The 18789-nt window shown below is 46.2% G+C and overlaps 1 protein-coding gene and 1 long non-coding RNA gene across 4 annotated transcripts in view; one reads left to right on the top strand and one right to left on the bottom strand.

The window, feature by feature from the left end:
• The window catches only part of SEC24C (SEC24 homolog C, COPII coat complex component), a 65980-nt gene extending 57026 nt beyond the window's left edge, over window positions 1–8954 (top strand). For all 3 annotated transcript variants that reach the window (XM_074999734.1, XM_074999735.1, XM_074999736.1), the window contains 5 exons: window positions 849–967; window positions 1937–2116; window positions 2910–3101; window positions 5628–5717; window positions 8448–8954. In XM_074999734.1, the coding sequence (XP_074855835.1) occupies window positions 849–967; window positions 1937–2116; window positions 2910–3101; window positions 5628–5717; window positions 8448–8588 (722 nt within the window). In that variant the 3' untranslated portion in view covers window positions 8589–8954. The remainder of the gene's footprint in view (window positions 1–848; window positions 968–1936; window positions 2117–2909; window positions 3102–5627; window positions 5718–8447) is intronic.
• Window positions 8955–11509: 2555 nt separating this feature from the next.
• LOC142015847 (uncharacterized) lies at window positions 11510–18688 on the bottom strand. Its single transcript, XR_012646233.1, has 3 exons — window positions 16446–18688; window positions 15506–15839; window positions 11510–14905 (listed from the first exon to the last, which is right to left on the bottom strand). It is a non-coding gene; the product is annotated as an uncharacterized LOC142015847 (long non-coding RNA).
• Window positions 18689–18789: the final 101 nt, after the last annotated feature.

Genomic DNA, 18789 nt, shown 5'->3' on the forward strand with positions numbered 1-18789 from the left:
GATTTCCTCTTCAAAACCAGCATCATCCTCAGTATCATACTGAACCATCATTGCGCTTTTTAATAGAAAGCAGAATTGCGTGACCATCTGGGAAGGTGCCATAATGATGTGTGCAATGACTTGAAGCCTTTGAGGATGTGTTAATGTCATACCGGAGAAAATGCCACAGGAAATGGCGTGATCTCCGGTTTATTTTCAGGCGGTTACTAGGTACTCTGAATTCTGGGACAGTGCTTTACATTCTGGGATTCTGACATGAAACACCCACAAGCAATTGGGGCTAAGGCACTGTGGGATAGTTACCCACACTGCATTGCTCACCCAGTTGAACTTGGATAAGGCGATGTGGAAACTCGACCCGGAGAAACGGTGGGTCAAATTTCCAAAAGGTTTGTGGACACTTAAATTCAAATTCATAAGAACGAAATTAAAAAATGGAATTTATTAAATGTTGAATTTATCTTGGAATGTGGACACAGCCTAAGAGGAAGAGAGGGTCACTTGCATTCAAGAGACCTCTGGGGGTTCCTTAGGGAATGAAATTGCCAGGCTCTGTAGTTGTCTTTGCCCAGAAGTGTCTGACTGTGCTACAGGCTGTGAGTGGGAAGACCAGGGAGAGTTTGTATTCAAACAAGGTAAATGAGGTTTTCATTTCCAGTAGGAATGTGTAGACTCCCACAAAGGAAAATGAAGTAAAACTAACTTCTTCATGTTACCCCATTGGAGACCTGGAAACATCTGGGTTTCCAAGCCTGACTGTGGTAAAGATTTGAGGCCACTTTATAATTTAAATGGTGCCATTAATAGTTTAACATCCCTGCTAATTTCTTTCATCCCTTCCTGTGCAGCATATCGTGGGGTTCTGAATAATCCAGTCAAGACCGTGCGAGACACGTTGATCAACCAGTGTGCACAGATTCTGGCGTGTTACCGAAAAAACTGTGCTAGTCCCTCTTCTGCTGGCCAGGTGATTGCTTGGGCTTTGGTTTGAATGGCAGTTTAGGGAGGTTCAGTTTGAGGAGGGAACTCCTCCCATCCTGGGTAATCTGGGTGGAGTGCTTTACTTCACAGCTGGATGCAGGCTTATAACCAGATAGCTGGGAAAAAAAGCTCGGCTCAGAGTATGAGGGGTTAGTTTGTATCTGCAAAAATGAGAAGTCCTGAGGCACCTGTGTAGACTGACAGATTTATTGGAACATGAGCTTTCATGGGCAAAGACCCACTTCATCAGATGCATTTAGTCACGAAGTGGGTCTTCGCCAACAAAAGCTTATGCTCCAATAAGTCTGTTAGTCTATAAGGTGCCTCAGTTCAGAGTGATTTGCAGGCAGATTTTCTTGACACTGAGGCATCCAAATCCGTGCCTCTTCAGCAGAAACTTGTAACATCACGAGCCCTGTGACTCTTAACATCTGGTACCTCACATGATACTTGACCTCTTAAATACAGGCTGCCATAGCAGAAGATCCCATTCCTTGGATAGTGGGTTTCGTTGAATGGCATAACATAAACATTTAATGGTGTGTTAAACTTTAACCATGGGTTTTTTAAATGTTCTGAGTGGCGCCTCTTCAGATTTATTCCACTATTGGCAATCATCCTTTGTATGGCTCTGCTATGACAGTATTTCTCAGTTAAGAGAATCATGGGGGCAGGGCAGAGAGGTTGGTCTGAATCTCAACATCGAGGCCCTTAAACAGCTAAGGATGCCATAATAATCCAAAGAGGGTTAGTGCCTGAATCAACTACACACATGTAAAAACAAATAGACTGCCAGAATTCTAAACTGTGATCCATTGATCCGTTCTCTAAGCTTGCCACTCTTTGTGGTCATTCTGTGAGGTGGCTGATTCACTTCTCTCTCTCTCTCTCTCTCTCTCTCTCTCTCTCTCTCTCTCTCTCTCCCCCACCACCCCGCCAATCTTGCTCTTTGTAGTTGATCCTCCCTGAATGCATGAAGCTGCTTCCTGTGTACTTGAACTGTGTGTTGAAGAGTGATGTCCTACAGCCTGGGGCAGAAGTCACCACTGATGACCGCGCCTACATTCGCCAGTTAGTCAGCTCCATGGATGTAGCAGAAACAAATGTTTTCTTTTACCCCCGGCTTTTGCCTCTGGTAAGTGCTTATGTTCCAAGTACATGTGAGCCTTGGTATACACCCTGAGTAGTTGTCATTCCAGAGACTCCACCTTCCCTCTTCTGCCCAGAAAAGAAAAGTAAAGTAACATATCCCTGGAAGATGAAAGAGTGGTATGGGAGAGGAGTTGAGACCTGCCACCCAGCTGATGCTTTTTTCTGTCCCGAGTGCTGTGTTTATTGTCACACAATGTGAATTTGATTTTTTTTTTTTTAATCCTCCTCTGACCCTGTGGGGGAATTGTGAGCAGGGTCCTATGTGCACTCTTGCAGCCCACAGAATTCTCTTGCTGCATCCTACGTGACAAACCCAGTCTTTGCAAGTCTGGAAGAACTGGATGGGATTTTTCTGCTGCTGCTGCTTAAATCAGTGGGAAAACCCCTGGTGCAATGCTAGCTACAGAAGGTGCTCCTTTCCCATCCCCCACCCTGGATTCAATGTTGGGACAGTAAAGTATTGGTACTGGAGCCACGAGACCCATCTGTTCTTGTTAGCAGTAAATCATCTCTAATCTGCTGCACATGATAACCAGCTGGGGTGGGGGGAGGGGGTTGCAGGTAATAGTGCTGGTTGCAGATGGGTACATTTGATGTCCTTCTTTAGGACCTTATGAGTCACAAAAACTGAACACCTGGAGGCAGGCGTCAATGTGGCTCCTCGGACTGAGCTGCATGTATGTAGTCCTCGCTTTGTAACAACCTGCAATTCCCAGCTAAATATTACAGGGTGAGAGTGTCTAACAAGCGGCTCAATTCATTTAATACTTGAACAGACCAAAGCAGATGTTGACAGCGACACCTTGCCAGCAGCAATCCGGAGCTCTGAGGAGCGACTTTCGAAGGGCGACATATACCTACTCGAGAACGGCCTGAACGTCTTCGTGTGGGTAGGAGTGAACGTGCAGCAGAGTCTGATCCAGAACCTCTTTGGAGTATCATCCTTCAGCCACATCAGCAGCACTCTGGTGAGCTGGGTGGCAGGGAACAGACGAGGAGGAGGCTGTGTGGAGGGCTCCCAGTGAGCATCCATTTCAGCAGGTTCTCATTCTAAATCTCCTTGAGCACTTGCAGAACTGCCATGGGAAGGCACCTTTCACTTGTTTGATTTCGCTGGCGTGAACATCAGCTTGGACTCTGCTTACATCCCTGTTGATGAACGCGAGTCTGGGAAAGCTGGCTGAAGCCCAGCATGGGGCTGCAGTGTTCTCTTGCTGCTAGCTGCACGCGATTTCAGTGGGGAGGTTTTTACAGACCTGCTCCCACAGCATCCCATGAGGTGTGTGGGAAGGGGGTTACTAACAGTAGGTCCTGCTCCCAACCTTCCTGTCTAGCAGATCTGTGGATTAGGCGGTGTGGAGCCCTGTGCCTCGTGGGCTGGAGTCAGGCAAGCTGGGGCTGAATCCAGCCCAGAGTCTCTGCCTGGCCGAGGAAAAAAGCAGCTCCATGTGCTGTACCCCCCACTGCCTTCCCTATGTCCCGTCCCTCCCCCTGCCTCCCTTGAGAGGCTTTCCCCAACTGCCCTGATTGGCTGGAATTGCAGCCAGTCAGAGCAGCAGAGGGCAGTATCTGGGAATGGCAGAGGACACAGAGCCACATGTACACCCTGGGGAGTTGTGCCAGATAAGTGTCCCCCATCACCCAGACCCTGCACCCTCAGACTTCTCCTGCACCCCCCGCTCAGGTGCCACTCCACTCTGCTCCTGCACCTTCTTCTACACAGAACCCCTCACTTATGGCCCCACTCCAGAACCTAGGAGGGCCCACAAAATCTCCTAACCCTGGTCCCCCACCAGGTTCTGGGGCTGGCATGTAAGGGGAATGAGGAGAGTTGTCTTGTTTCGTTTTTCAGGCGGGGACCACATCAGTGACGGGTTGGGGTGGGGGGGCCTTGGTTTCTTGCTTCTCACTTGTGTGGACCCCAGCTGATTTCTCCCCCCCGCCCCCCCACTCCCGTGGGTCAGTGGCCCCTGGCCCAGAAAAGGTTCCTCACTGCTGCCCTATGCTGTGGTTTGGCCCCTGGCTCCCTAGCAGTGCAGTTCCAGTGCCTGGTGCTGTTGACTTTTCCTAGTAAGCTTGGGCCAGAGGAGGAAAGATGAGCAGCTTTCCTCCTCCTTCCCTGGACTGCAGGTAACTTTGGGTAGTCTGGTGAAAACAGTAACACTGAGATGGTTCATGCTCCCTTGTAAGTACATATAGGTGAAAGCTGATCTGGACTCAGGAAGAATATGTCCATGCATGAAGCAAAGTGGTCACAATATGGCCAATAATATGGTCATATGCTGTGTTCTAAGTGAGACCTCAGTCCCATTTCACTGTCTTTTAAACCCAAGAAGTTCACTCTGGTTAGTGTGTTAGCCAGTTTTGCCTAGCTGATAAGTACTGTTAAGAGGCCAGCTACATCTAAGCTATTCACTTTCAGTGTTCCTGCTGATTTGCTAGCCACTTGCCTAGCTGGACAAATAGTTCCTGAAGCTTATCTGACCAAGCCACTCAGTGAGGAGAACATTGGTATGTCAGACAAATGGGGTAATAGTTCTGTCCTCTGCTGGAAAATCTGATTTTTTTTTTTTTTTTTTTTTTTTTTAAAAAAAGGCTTTCCAATGACTTCACTCATTCTTGTCTAGTAAGTAGCTAGAGGGCTCTGAAGGCGTGGACTTGAGCCTTTACAAAGACGGTAGCAAAACTGGTTATTGACACTACATATTGAACCTCTCTGTTCTGACACAAACTGATTTGGCATCTGTCATCTCACTTGATTTAAGTTAACTGGGTGTCCACTTATCCTGGGTGTGACCAAGTTTCCTGTGGTCCCATAAAGTTTGTTTGCAGTCACCAATCCTAGCTCTCAGTGTTCAGTGCTTTTATTTACTCTAATTTGCCCCAAGTGTCTTCTAAGAGCCCGGTACAGTGGAAATGTTGGTAATGAGCTAGGCGGTATTGACTGTCCATGGTTCAGCATTGATCAGATCCGGAGGGCGCTGGACTAGAGAAGTTCAACATGTACTACAATTGTAACAGAGAGAAAGCTGTGCTAGTCTATATACTATCAAAAAAAAAAAAAGCAGCAGTCACCTAGCACTTTAAAGACTAACAACGTAATTTATTAGGTGATGAGCTTTCGTGGGACAAACCCACTTCTCCAGACCATAGCCAGACCAGCACAGACTCAATATTTAAGGCACAGAGAATGAAAAACAGTAATCAAGGTGGACAAATCAGAAAAAAAAAATTATCAAGGTGAGCAAATCAGATTTCTTGATATTCTCCCCCCCGCCCCGCCCGCCACCTTCTGCCCCTCTGCTCTGATTTGCTCAACTTGATATTTTTTTCTGATCTGTCCACCTTGATTATTAGTTTTGGTTTTCTGTGCCTTAAATATTGAGTCTGTTCTGGTCTGGCTGTGGTCTGAAGAAGTGGGTCTGTCCCACAAATGCTCACCTAATAAACTATTTTGTTAGTCTTTGATGTACTACAATTGTGTGTAATTTCAGAGTACCCTGCCAGTCTTGGAAAACCCATTCTCTAAGAAAGTGCGATCCATCATCGACATGTTCCAGGCACAAAGATCCCGTCACATGAAGGTAAAGAACATGGCCTCTTGTGGTGGCTCTTTAATCTCCCTCCACTGCCTTTCCTGCATAGGTGACACCAACCCTACTTTCATAGTCTGTAATATCAAACCCACTGTAAGCCTTCTGCTGCTGATTCAGACATGTTCATTTCCAGTATGCTGCTGTTTTGCATTTCCAGCTCACTGCACTTACTACTAACATTTGGCTGGGGCTCTACTTTCTGTTAGTGTCCCAAGGGGATAGTCCTATACGCACAGAGAGCCCTTTGCATCCCATTTGATCCACAATCTGTATAAATTGTCTGCGGATATCTGTGGATTTGCAGGGCTCAACTAAAAGCTCCACAGGTCAGTGTAGGACAGCTCTGTCGAACACCTGATCACCCCACAGACCTCCTTCTGCATGCTCCACCCCTGCTGTGTACCTCTTTCCCTGCTCCGGGCAGGGAAGCTACAATCCTCAGTACCTGTGTGAAGCATTGCCCCTCCCAGTGGGGGACTTGGACACCCTGCAGCAGCTCTAATGCATGCTGTGCTTGGCTCACTGGACAAGGATTAAGTCATATTTCCTTCTCTGTCTGAAGAAGCTGGGGACTACAACTCCCAGAATGCCCAGTGGGCTATTTGATTCAGGGGGCTGTTGGAGCCTGAAGGCTGGATGACAGCCTCTCCCTCCAGCAAGCATGTACCGCAGAGCCTTTTGCAGATACAAAATTTGTAAAAGCCTCCAAGCTGCAAACCACAAAAATCATCTGCAGATATCCGTGGATTTGCAGGGCAAAGAATAGGGCATTAGAACTAGTAGACTGAGCTACATAGGTCATGGTCTAGCCATATGTGATCTCACCGAAAACATTAAACGGAGTAAATGTTGTAACGGTCATGGAATAACTGAGCCATATTTCATAGTGATGGTATAAGCTATCCATCAGTTATACAGCGATGAATGATTTTCCTATGAAGCCCTGCTGCTGAAGCAGTGATAGCAGGGATGTGTAAAGGGAGGACATCCCTTCTACTTCCAGCTCAGCTATGAAACTCTGAGCCCAGAGGCATCTGAGCTGCTTTCAAAGCCTTAGAAGAATTAGGAGCTGTTCTTAGAAATAGGTGAGGGTTTTGAGATGAATATTTTATAAATGTGTAGCACAGAAAAGCTCAGAGGGGAGATGAACAGGGAAAATTTGAACAGCCTCTCCCCACCAGAGAGACTACCTCACCCTCTACACATGATTGATTTCTAGTCCTGAGTGTGCCAAATTCCATATACTGTACTATTGAAAAAACACTTGAGTGCTCAGTTGAGCTTTTGTAATAGAAAGGAAGGTAATGACATAGCCATTGGGTCACACAGTGCTGCTGTAAGGGTGTCAGGACTCATGAGAAGTGGCAGAAAGCCTTGCTTACTCCACACAGTAGCAAATTAAAGAATTCATTTTGAAAGTGGATTTACAGGTTTCCCTGTTTCAGTTTCTGCTGTCTCTCTCTAGTTGTGAGGGCGGGGGATATGCTGAATTGCTGAAACCCTGTGTGGATGTAACAAATATGGTCTGTGGATATCTGCAGATTTGCAAGGCTCAAGATAGAAAATTTGGATCTTCCTCCATCCACAGTCTGCAAGCATGGTCCACAGAAGCCACATCTGTGGACGTGGCTATCTGCAGATATAAAGCAGCCACAGATTTGCAGAGCTGTGTGCATTACTGCTTATCCCCCATCAAACCTTTAAAAGGCTTTCTGAAACAAGAAATACAAAATTAGGAATCCAAATGCTCTTAGCATAACTGGTGTGTGCATTGGGCTAGTGATATACCTGTCAGGTGGCTGAAGGTGCTCTTCCATCAGCCTCCTGTCTTCCATCACACCTCACCACAAGCATATAATTTGTTAATGCACCCCGCTGATACTTGATACTGTGTTACAAAGCGCTGATATTCAGCTTATCAGAACGACTGGCTTACTATTCTCCAGCCACAAACATTTTTAAACCTTACTGTCTTCCTGTAGTTGGGATTTTTAGTCACTTGGGTGTAACCACACTTAAATTCCACATGTATTTTGATTACATAGTACATTTTACCCATAGATCTCAAACTACTGTATGAAGTGACTAAACATGACTTCCCCGTGTTCAGACTGGGAAATTGAAAACCAAATGTTAAGTGACTTCTTATAATTAGACAGTAGCCAATCTGGAAATTGAACTTTGGTCTCCTGACCTTCCAGTCCTGTGCTCTGTTCACTGTAAGAGTAGAATTCCTCTGCTTTGGTCACCAAGCCAAAAAAGGAATTTCTAGAAACCCCTTAATGCGTAGCCAACCCTGGACACTCTAATATGCTGCATAGTAACAGAGAGGTAGCTGTGTTAGTCTATATTCTAACAAAACAGCAGTCATGTAACACTTTAAAGACTAACAAAATAATTTATTAGATGATGAGCCTTCACGGGACAGACCCACTTCTGAAGAGGGTCTGTCCCAGGAAGGCTCATCACCTAATGAGTGATTTTGTTAGATGTTAGAATGCTACGTGACTGCTGATTTGTTTTACTCCAATATTCCTATGCTTCCTGGAAGTTTAACCTTAGTCACAGAAATGAAGATGTCCTTAGTGTGTGGCTGGAGTGATTTCTCTTTCTGGATTTCTTTGTTGCTCAATGTTCTTATCTCACTTGCATGTTTTCTTTATGTATCAGGCTTACTAGCCGAGACTTAACTCTCAAATCTTTTTTGTTTGCTTATAGTTAATCATTGTGAAGCAAGAAGATAAATTGGAGATGCTATTCAGACACTTTCTGGTGGAGGACAAGAGCATGAGTGGGGGGGCTTCATATGTGGACTTCCTCTGTCATATGCACAAAGAGATTCGGCAGCTACTGAGCTAGAGGAAGGAGAGGTGCTGGACTCCAGCAGTGACGTTTCAGTCTCCACTAGCCACCTGCTCCAAGGCCCACCTCCCTCCAGAAGGACAACACAGAAATCTATACAACTCTGTAATTTTTAATACACGTTGCGTAAGCAAAGATGCTTGCAACCTCTCCCAGCTCCATTTGAGAGAGATGCAAACTTGCTTGGTGAGGGCAGAAAAAGGGACTTTGAACCCAGGTCTTTTACCTGTCTCTAATTTGTTTCCTGTACTTGGCAGGAATCTACCCCCTGTGCTCGCTGATCCTGCTGTAATGAATGTAGTTTCTCAGTTCACTGTACATGATTCAGCATTGGGTGAAAAAGCGATTAACTCTTCAAAACTCCTAGTTGTTGCTGTGTGTTTGTGTGTGGGCGCGCGCGTGCTCCAAGGGCAAAGAGGAGCCAGGTGGCGGAATACGGGAGGCATGCCACTCAGCCAGATGGTGGGAGTTGAAATGTCTCTAAGCATTTTTAAATCCCCGTCCTAGTTTAAGTGAAAGTACAATATGCAGAGTTCAAGCTGCAGCTTGTGGCCCTGTATCTTCATTTGACCCAAAAAAGAAAAAATCAACTGAGCTGTTAACTAGGGGCTAGTAGGAGAAGTCCTTCCAGCATTTCTCTTGTATTAAGCGTTGCAGTGCAGAACTGTAGTGGAGTAATTTTAAAAGGTGATTAAAAAGCAATCAACAGCTGCTAAATGGCAGAGGTGTAGAATCAGTGCCTTCTCTTGGCATGAATGGCAGCTGCACAACCTTCTGTTCCTTGGGACAGCAGCCTCCCCAGACTTAATTTTTGTGGAGCCTGGTCTTACCCCTTACATGTTGTATGGCCTCTTTTTATTCACTTGTTTTGTTACCTCCTACCTGCATTGTCCTATTCATAGTGATCATACCTGCCTCCTTGTTTCAATTTAAATAGGTACTATTTTTAGCAAGGTGACAAAGGGCTGTAGGGAACAGGACCTGAGTGGCAAGGTGGCTGTTTTCTGTTCAGACTAGGGTGAATCAAAGCAAATTAAGCAAGGATTTTATTTGTGCAAGCTTGAAGTGGCTTTTTACTGCAGAGCGCGAGGAAGGGGGGACACAGGAACAAGAATGGAGTTTAACCCACACTGCAGAAGGTAATACCAAGTACCTGACCTCAGTTGTAGGGAATATGCCATAGTGGAAAGAATATCTTCAGCCCAGTCTGCTTATAGCTGTGTTCTACCTACTGATCCATCTGTATACCAACTTTTGGTAAGCCTGTTAATCTAAAATACCTCACACAGACGAGCCCATCAGCTGTGGCTGGCTGCTCTGCCTTTCCGCTCTGTGAGGATGGAAGAGAAGATTCTTGCAAAAGAGAGCAATAAGTCTAAATCCAATTCTAAGGGCTTGTTCATTAATTTGTGAAAAGAAGGTAATTTACTTTAATACCGACAGAGCTCTTACAATACCTAGGATTTAGTTGGGGGGAGCAGCAGCACTGAAGATGAGAGAGAAGTAGGAGGATTTGCAAAATGATGGGTGAACAGATTGGGTGCAGTTAGAGGATGTGTTTTAGTTGGAATTGGCTTCCCAAAGTAGGGTCCTTGTGTGTAAGACCTGTTTTATTTAGAAACAAAAAACCTGGCTCAGTGGTTTTAGTTCCATGACCTAATGTGTGCGTAAACCTGTTTTTCCTCTACTGCCACTAGTTTCTCTTCCCTCCTATCACTACACACAAAGGGGACTGTAAGAGCTGTAATGGACAACTTTAAGATGTAGTAGACAATTCCTCAACATTTTTGTACGTATGTGGCTGACATTTTTTTTTACCCCACACTGCATCCAACCAAAAGAAGAGGATTTTTAACTGATAGCTTCTCATGAGTACCGTGTTTAGCAAACACAGACATCCACAATACTAATTTCTAGTATTAATATAAGAGAGGGGAATAAGTAAACCTTCCATTTTCTTCACTCTTGTTTTTCCAATGCATCTCTTAATTTGTAAAGAAATAACAAAATATATTAAGATGTATTTTATGTCATTGTTAGTAAATAAACACTGCTGATTATTTTTCCAAACCTTGTATTTTGGAGGGATAGGGAGGGAGGAAAGGGTAACGGTTGGGGTCTATGTGAGTGATTATAATCCAACCTGCTGCCAGTCAAGTTCAGTATTTTGTAATAGTTCCTGTTTGGATATGTTTAACTTTCCTCCCTTTCTGAATCTTATTTTGCTAAGAACATTCCCTTCCCTGTGATATGGCTTGGCTAAATTACAACTGCTTTTTGGTTTATTTCCATAACCATTTCAGTTGATACTTGGAAACAGCGCTATATTATTAGCTATAGTCAGAATCTTATGGACCCCGTTCTTCTCAGCATATCTCGAAGAAATGATACTCCAGCATATTGTTACAATGGCAGGAGAATTATTTTCTTGAAATTCAAATAAACACAGCAGTTAGCAACAGCACTCTTGTGAACTAAACTTGTAATCTGTGCATTACACTTAATTTGAATCTCCTTCTGTAGCCTAAATTATAAGTATCATGCATTTAACCCTGATAAAAGTGATCTTTTCAGCAATCTGTGTATGAAAACGTAAGCCAGTCCTTGCTAAATACCCATCAGTATTTAGTTTGCCATGACACATTTTCTGGAGAGATTCCAATCTGTTACAGAGGGCATGTCCCTATGTTTGTCAGAATCACTGCTGAGCTGATAATTTGAGATAAGTGATGGGCTTTGTACATTAATTATCTGGAATAAACTGTGCCTGCAGGAGTTTTGTGATATGATCCGTTTCAGTGTTTATACAATTTGCCCAGCTGAATCAACAACCACCATCTTAAATGTTCCTAGCTGTGATTTTTGCATATCAGTGCAATGAGTGGAAGGGTTCGTGAGAAGGAAATGGCATAAGCATGTAAGGTTTTACTGGACTTCTGCTTCAAAGGAAGGTAAAGAAGAACCCACGGTATTTTTAGTCCATTCACTTCTGTAGGCGTAAAAGACACTTTTTCTTGTCTGGTGCAGATGCTAAGTTTACAACCTAAACTATGAAACTGGATTGCAAGAGGTGTTCTGATCAACGTATCTACTCTTTCTTTAAAATCAAGGTGCTCTTTGGGGCAGGGACAGTAATCTTGTTCTGTCTCTCCCGCACTTAGTATAGTGGGTCCTTGGCTGTGCCTCCTGTGCACAACTGTGATACAAATGCTAAAGAGTAAAATGCAGCAGTCTAAAATTTCTCTCTTCAGCTCTCCTTTGAATCTTATCTTCCCATCCTAACACACCTGTGTTGGTTAAAAAGCAGGCAAGACTCACATCAGTCTGACCTTATGACATCCTATATCATTTCCAGATGGTATAAGAAAAGTTGTATGGAAAGGTCAGCAATATTTTTTTAAGTCTGTCACCTAAACCAATAAATGTGCATTTTTCCCATTTAGTGGATGATGTCAGGAGACAAAGATCTTTGTATTTTCATCTCAGTCTCTCTGCAACACCTGGCGTGTCTGGTTACAAAGTAATATTTGGGAAGTACGTCAAGAGGCTGAAAATGCATTTGCTTTCATGAGTCCTGCTGCTCAGTTACTTCTGATTTCATCTCTTTGCTCTTTTGTTTCCTCTACATGACCTGGAACTACGTTTATTAATAGCAAATCCCTCCTTGGCTGTACCTTCACACTGCTTTAATAATTGCAAGTCACTTAGCAGTTTGGATTTGTCCTCCTATATGTTTGCTACCATACTGCACTTGGCTAGCCATAAATTTCATCACTTGTTGAATTGACACCAGAGAAACTCCAGGCACATGTAGCAGCAGCTAAAATGGCAGAAAAAGGGATTATTTTAGATGCAGGCGTTTTCTTTAAAGCATGTGCATATCCAAGAATTCTTCTTCCAGTGACTGCTCATGTGCATTCCAGTTTGGGTGTGCGCTGGCGCATGCTGTTGCCACAAGCTTTTTGCCCTAGCCAGTGGCCCTAGGGCCAGTGCGGCGCCCCCGTAGTGGCGTCCATATGGCAGCCCATACATGTACTGCGCAACCTGCCCCCCTACTCAGTTCCTTCTCGCCGTGCTGTCGGTTGCCGGAGCTTGCTCATATTTGAGTGTTCACTGGTAGCCTTTACTTTTAAATTCATTGATAGCGAAAACAGCTCTAAATAGTTTAGATAGTTGCCATTCATTTGTAAATAGTTCCACTTAGCACATAGTGAGCTGAGGCAGCACTTTAACCTGCCTTGGCGCCAGGGGATGCCTGGCTCTCCGGGGTTTAAAACGTGCTCAAAAGGTGGCAAACAAATGCCCAAAAGCGACCCGCATAGGGCTTGCCTGAGCTGCCTTGGTGAGGCCCACCTCTGGGAACGCTGCTCTTATGCAAGGCCTTCAAGCCTAGGACTTTGAAAGACAAAGCTCAACAGTTGAAGGTACTACTAATGGAATCAGCCTTGCACCCGACATCTCCCCGATGGGAGCTCAGAGTGGTGCATCGTCAGTGCAGAGCCCTTGAGCACAGTCGGTGCTGTTAGAAAGCTCCCAGCGATGAGAGCAGGACTCAGTGCCTAGTGTCCCCCGACACCATAAGAGCCAGTCCCTGGTGCCTCGCGAGAAGAGGAGGGGGAATCAGGGTCTATCCCAGGAAAGAAGGAGGAGACGGAAATCCTCGGGAGTGTCCGCCAGATCGCACCATGACTGGAGTCACTAAGTGCGGGCGTCGACTGCAGTTGCAAGGCAGCAGCCCACACTCTCCCAAGCTGCCCTCGACACCGAAGGCCTTTAGCACGGCACAGGGCTTCCTACAGATAAGTGCCATTACCGATGCCGCACCGGGAGTCTTCATTGCCCCAGACACAGGCACCAGAACAGTCTGTAGAGGCCCTGGTGTGACGCCGGTGAGACCCCCACAAACAGTCGCCTCCCTCGGTGTCTCACATCAAGTGGTACAGGGCATGCAGGAGCCAACTGGTAGTCAGCATCAGAGTCTGACTCCTTTTACTCCAGCTCAGCTCAGAGTACAAGATCATCCCGGCGTAATGGACATCAAAACCGGTCCTGATGCCCTTTGGGGGGGGGAGTGGCAAATGCCCCCCCAAGGTGCCCCACAATGGCCTTTCTGGACCCCATGGGTGATCCTTGAGGCACAGGGGCAGGCTGTGTGACTCCCTACTAGGGCACCCGCTGCTCCCCAGGTGCCGAGATTGGCACCGACCGCTTCCTTTGGAGCGCCCCTGGGAGAGCAAGAAGGGGCTGCCATAACAGGAAATGTCAGGGCCACCAGACAGGGCCAGAGCCACCAAAAACCCCACCGGGGTCTTAACATCAGTTTTGATGGGGCAGTCGGGAGTGACACACCGGCCACCCCCACAGTTCCAGCTCAGCGTTTATTTTCAACCCGCCTGTCCTCCTCCTACCAGGCATAGTGCAGCATAACGTCGGACCAGTGGGTCCTCCGCATGGTGGAAAAGGGCTGTGCTGTCCAGTTTTCTTCTGACTCCCTCTCCCAGTCCCTTCTCAGGGACTCCTCTCAGGAGATGTTTCTCAGGCAGGAGGTAAAGTCCCTCCTACAAAGGGGGCAATAGAGGAAGTCCCCCCGAATTCCAGGGGCAGAGGTTTGAGTCCCATTTTTTCCTAATCCCGAAAGCGAAAGGGGGATTACGGCCAATCTTGGACCTGCGAAACCTGAACAAATAAGTGAAAAAGATAAGGTTTTGTATGATATCCCTGGGCATAATTATCCCAATGCTGGAATGAGGGGACTGGTTTGCCTCTCTCGACACCTATATGCACATAGCAATCTATCCACCTCACAGGAGGTTCCTCCAGTTTGTGCTCGGGAAGGACCATTACCAGGTCACAGTCCTGTTCGGCCTCTTCTTGGGCCTGAGAGTCTTTACCAAATGTCAGTCAGTAGTGACGACTTTTCTACGCAGGCAGGGGTGTGCATCTCTTCCCCCACCTGGACGACTGGCTGAGCTGAGGTTGGTTGCAATGACAGGTGGTGCGACACGTGCAGCTGATGCGACAGACAACTGACACATTAGGCCTGCTAGCAAACGAGGCAAAGTCCGTACTAGCCCCAACTCAGGTCACAGCGTTCATGGGCGCCTGCCTAGATGCAGAGCAAGCCAGGGCCTTCCTGCCCCAGAGCAGGGTCCAAGCCATGGCATCTTGCATCCACAAACTAATCAGGTTCCCAACCACAACGGCCAGAGGATGCCTCAGGCTCTTAGGCCACATGGCACCATGCACATTCGTAGTCCAGCATGCAAGATTGCAAATGCGCCCCTTCCAGCTGTGGCTCACCTCAGTACACAGACCTGTCAGGGACAATAGAGACAAGTTGGTGACAGTCCCCCCACGCGTGTGAATGGCATTACGCTGGTGGCTAGGTGCCCAGTCGGTCTGCATGGGAGTGCCCTTCAATCCCCCGCAACCCTCCCCGTCCCTGGTCACAGATGCCTCGGACTTGTGCTGGGGAGCTCACCTGGGGGATTGCCAGACTCAGGCTCTGTGGAGCAAGACGAACACTCAGCTCCATGTAAACGTGCGGGAGCTCAGAGGGTTCGGCTGGCGTGCAAAGTGTTTCAGAGCGACCTGAAGGGGCAGTGTGTCACAGTCATCACAGACATTATTACGGCAATGTACTATATAAACAAACAAGGGGGCGCACGATTGTCACCCCTGTGTCTCAAGGCCCTCGCGCTCTGGGACTTCTGCATCCAGCACCAGATTCTCCTGAAGGCGTTCTGCCTACCCGGGGCTCACAACTCCCAAGCAGACCATCTCAGCAGATCCTTCAGGGACCACGAGTGGTTATTACACACACTAGTATTGAATTTAATCTTCCAGAAGTGGGGATGTCCCCGGATCTCCTCGCCACCCATCTCAACGCAAAGTGCTGGACGTTCTGCTCTTACCGGAACCAAAGCCCAGGCTCTTGGGCAGACGCCTTCAGCATTCGTAGGTCGGCACCTCCGGTCTACACTTTCCCTCCAGTACCTCTCATCCACCGAACACTGTTAAAAATTTGGTTGGACCAAACATGAGTTATCCTGGTGGTCCCAGCTTGGGCTCGACGACACGGGTCCCCGACCCTCTTGGAGATGTCTGTCTGCGACCCAGAGGTGCTTCTGTCACGCCCAGATCTGCTGACACAGGAGGAGGGGAGACTGCAGTATCCCAAGCTCCAGGTGCTGCATCTCAGTGTGGAAGCTCCATGGCTGAGACCGATCGAGCTGGCCTGCTCCGAGCCTGTCAGAGAAGCATTGTTAAACAGCAGGAAGCCCTCCACGAGAGCACCATATGTAGCCAAATGGAAGCAGTTTACTTTATGGGCTCCTCAAAGGGGACTATCACGGGGGCAGGCCCCAATACCACGTATTCTAGACTACTTACTGGCCTTGAGCCAGGCAGGGCTGTCACTAACCTCCCTGAAAGTGCACTTGGCAGCTATTTCAGCGTTTCACCTGGGGCTGGGATGTCATCGGTCTTCTCGGACCCTCTGGTGAAAAGGTTCGTGAAAGGAATGGAGAGGGTCAAACCGCAGGTTTGCTCCCCCACCCCCGATAGCATGGGACCTTAATTTGGTATTGTCTACACTAATGGCTTACTCCATTCGAACCCCTTGCCACCTGTTCCATGTTATTCCTTAGTTACAAGACAGCTTTCTTGGTGGCCTTTACCTAGGCCGGAAGGGGGTCAGAGCTCAGGGCCCTGACGGTGGACACACTTTATATAGCGTTCCACAAGGATAAGGTCAGGTTGAGATCCCACCTGGCGTTCTTGCTGAAGGTGGTCTCCCCCTTCCATACTAACCAAGACATCACCTTACCAGTGTTCTATCCAGAGCTTACGCACCTTGGATGTCCAGAGGGCGCTGGCCTTCTATATGGACAGGACCAAACCCTTCCGGAAGTCTCAGCAGTTGTTTGTTGCAGTGGCGGACAGGATGAAGGGGCACCCAGTCTCCTCTTAGTCAATCTCCTCATGGATAGTGGCCTGTATCAGAAAGTGCTACAAACTGGCGGGGGTTCCCCCTCCCCCGATCAGGGCTCACTCCACCAGGGCACAGGCGTCATCTGCGGCATACTTGGCTAGGGTCCCTATCCGGGACATCTGCAGGGTGGCCACTTGGTCCTCCATTCACACGTTTTCAGCACATTATGCATTAACGCAGCACGCGCAGGAAGACGCTGCGGTGGGCAGGGCTGTCCTACACTCCTTCCGGGGCTCCAACCCCGCCTCCTAGGCGTTGGCTTGCGTTCACCCAAACTGGAGTGCACATGAGCAATCGCTCGAAGCAGAAAAGACAGTTACCTGTTCCGTAACTGGTGTTCTTTCAGAGGGGTTGCTCATGTCCACTCCAAAACCCAACCGCCTTCCCCACTGACAGACCAGTTGACAAGAAGGAACTGAGCAGGGGGAGAGGGGGTGCATATATGGGATGCCATACGGGTGCCACTCCAGGGGGAGCCACGCTGACCCTAGGACTACTGGCGAGTGCAAAAAGCTTCCAGCAACTGGGCATGCGCCAGCGCACACCCGAAGTGGAATCGACATGAGCAACACTTCTCGGCGCCAGGGAACTGTCTTATCTAAGCCAAAAGCTCTTTTACAACTGACCATAATTTAGAACAGCTCAGCAGACCACCTTGACAGTCATTGCCTTAACACATCTGAAAGTGGATCTCATGATTCAGAGTTGTAATTTCTGCTTTGCATTCACCTAATCCTTTCAATTTAGTTGCTCTAATTCTCAATGAAGAGCTTGTCAACTCACACACAGGAACCAAAATAACATCTGCTTTAATTCATACCATTAGTTATTTCGGAAAAATTACTTCATGTCAACTTAAGTCCATTTTTGTACTGATTTTAGCAAATCAAAATAGGGCAGTCATACTCTGCAGATAGGATTGCACTAAAATAATAGTGTAAAATACACCATATTTGGTTTTTGTTTTTTTTTTTTGTTCTAGTTTGGGTGTAGACAAGTCTTATAATTTCCCTATTCATGACTTTTTTGTTTCTTTTTATTTTTATTTTATTTGTTCCTTTTTCTTTTCTTTGTATCAGGACAGGAAAGAAGCTGAGGAAAACTAAATTATCTTTTCTTTTAACCTATTATATATGCTGTGCAGTTACAGCCATGTCAGTCCCACGTATTAGAAACAAGGTGTGTGAGGTAGTATCTTATTGTACTAAGTTGCCTCATCAATAGAAGGTGGTCCAATAAAATATTACCTTGTCCACCTTGTCTAATAACTATTGTGTAATTAGTCTTCCTACTAACATTTTGCTCTTGGCACTTCCTTTAACTTTTAAATCTGCAACTGGTACCTGCCTTTAAAATTTCCTTGCTACTAACATGCTATCAAACCAATCTCTTAACCTTAGCAAAGTATTTGAGAAAGTGGTGGACCTCTGATCACAATAGCACAGCTTTCTTTTTTTGTTTTGTTAAATACAACCATTTGTTTTCCTCATTGTGTCAGAACTTCTAGTCTAGTGATACTCAGACTTCATGAGGCAAATTAGTGATCAGGTTTCCAAAAGAGCCACATGAATTGTTTCATTGACTATAGTACTATATTCATATTTAAACAGTATGATAGGAGTAGTTTGTGTATATGTTAAAAAAGAGTGTCTCAACTAAATGATCAAGTATTTTATCAACTATTGTTGGTTAATAACCTAGTAAAAGCATCCTGAGTAATAACTTGCATCAAATAATGTCATTATTTTAATATGTGCGGCAAAAAGCTGCAGGAGATAATGGAGCTACTTGCAGCTTGCAAGCTTCAGTCTGAGAATTGCTGCCCTAACCCATTATATCTTCTAACAGCAGCTAGTACCAGCTGCTTCAGAGGAAAGTGTAGAACAACTCTGGAATCCACTGCTAGCAGGTGAACTTTCTAATCCTAACACAGGGTTAATGCATACCCTGAAACATGAACATCACACCCTTTTGATGTTTAAAATAAAATTGGCTAATCCTTAGTGAATCCCATGCCTCAGTTATGAGACAGTATTTTTTTTAAACTGGTCTTGAATAGGTTGCCTTTAAAACATAGTCTGCATCTACACTGAGATAAATCTGATTTTTAATTAATCCAATTTTAACCTCATTCTTATGAATTCGAATGTGTCCAAAAAGCTTCTTGAAATTGGACCCACTGTTCTTCCATGTCCAGTTTCCATG

This window comes from Carettochelys insculpta, chromosome 7 (assembly GCF_033958435.1).
Source record: "Carettochelys insculpta isolate YL-2023 chromosome 7, ASM3395843v1, whole genome shotgun sequence".
Lineage (NCBI taxonomy): Eukaryota > Metazoa > Chordata > Testudines > Carettochelyidae > Carettochelys > Carettochelys insculpta.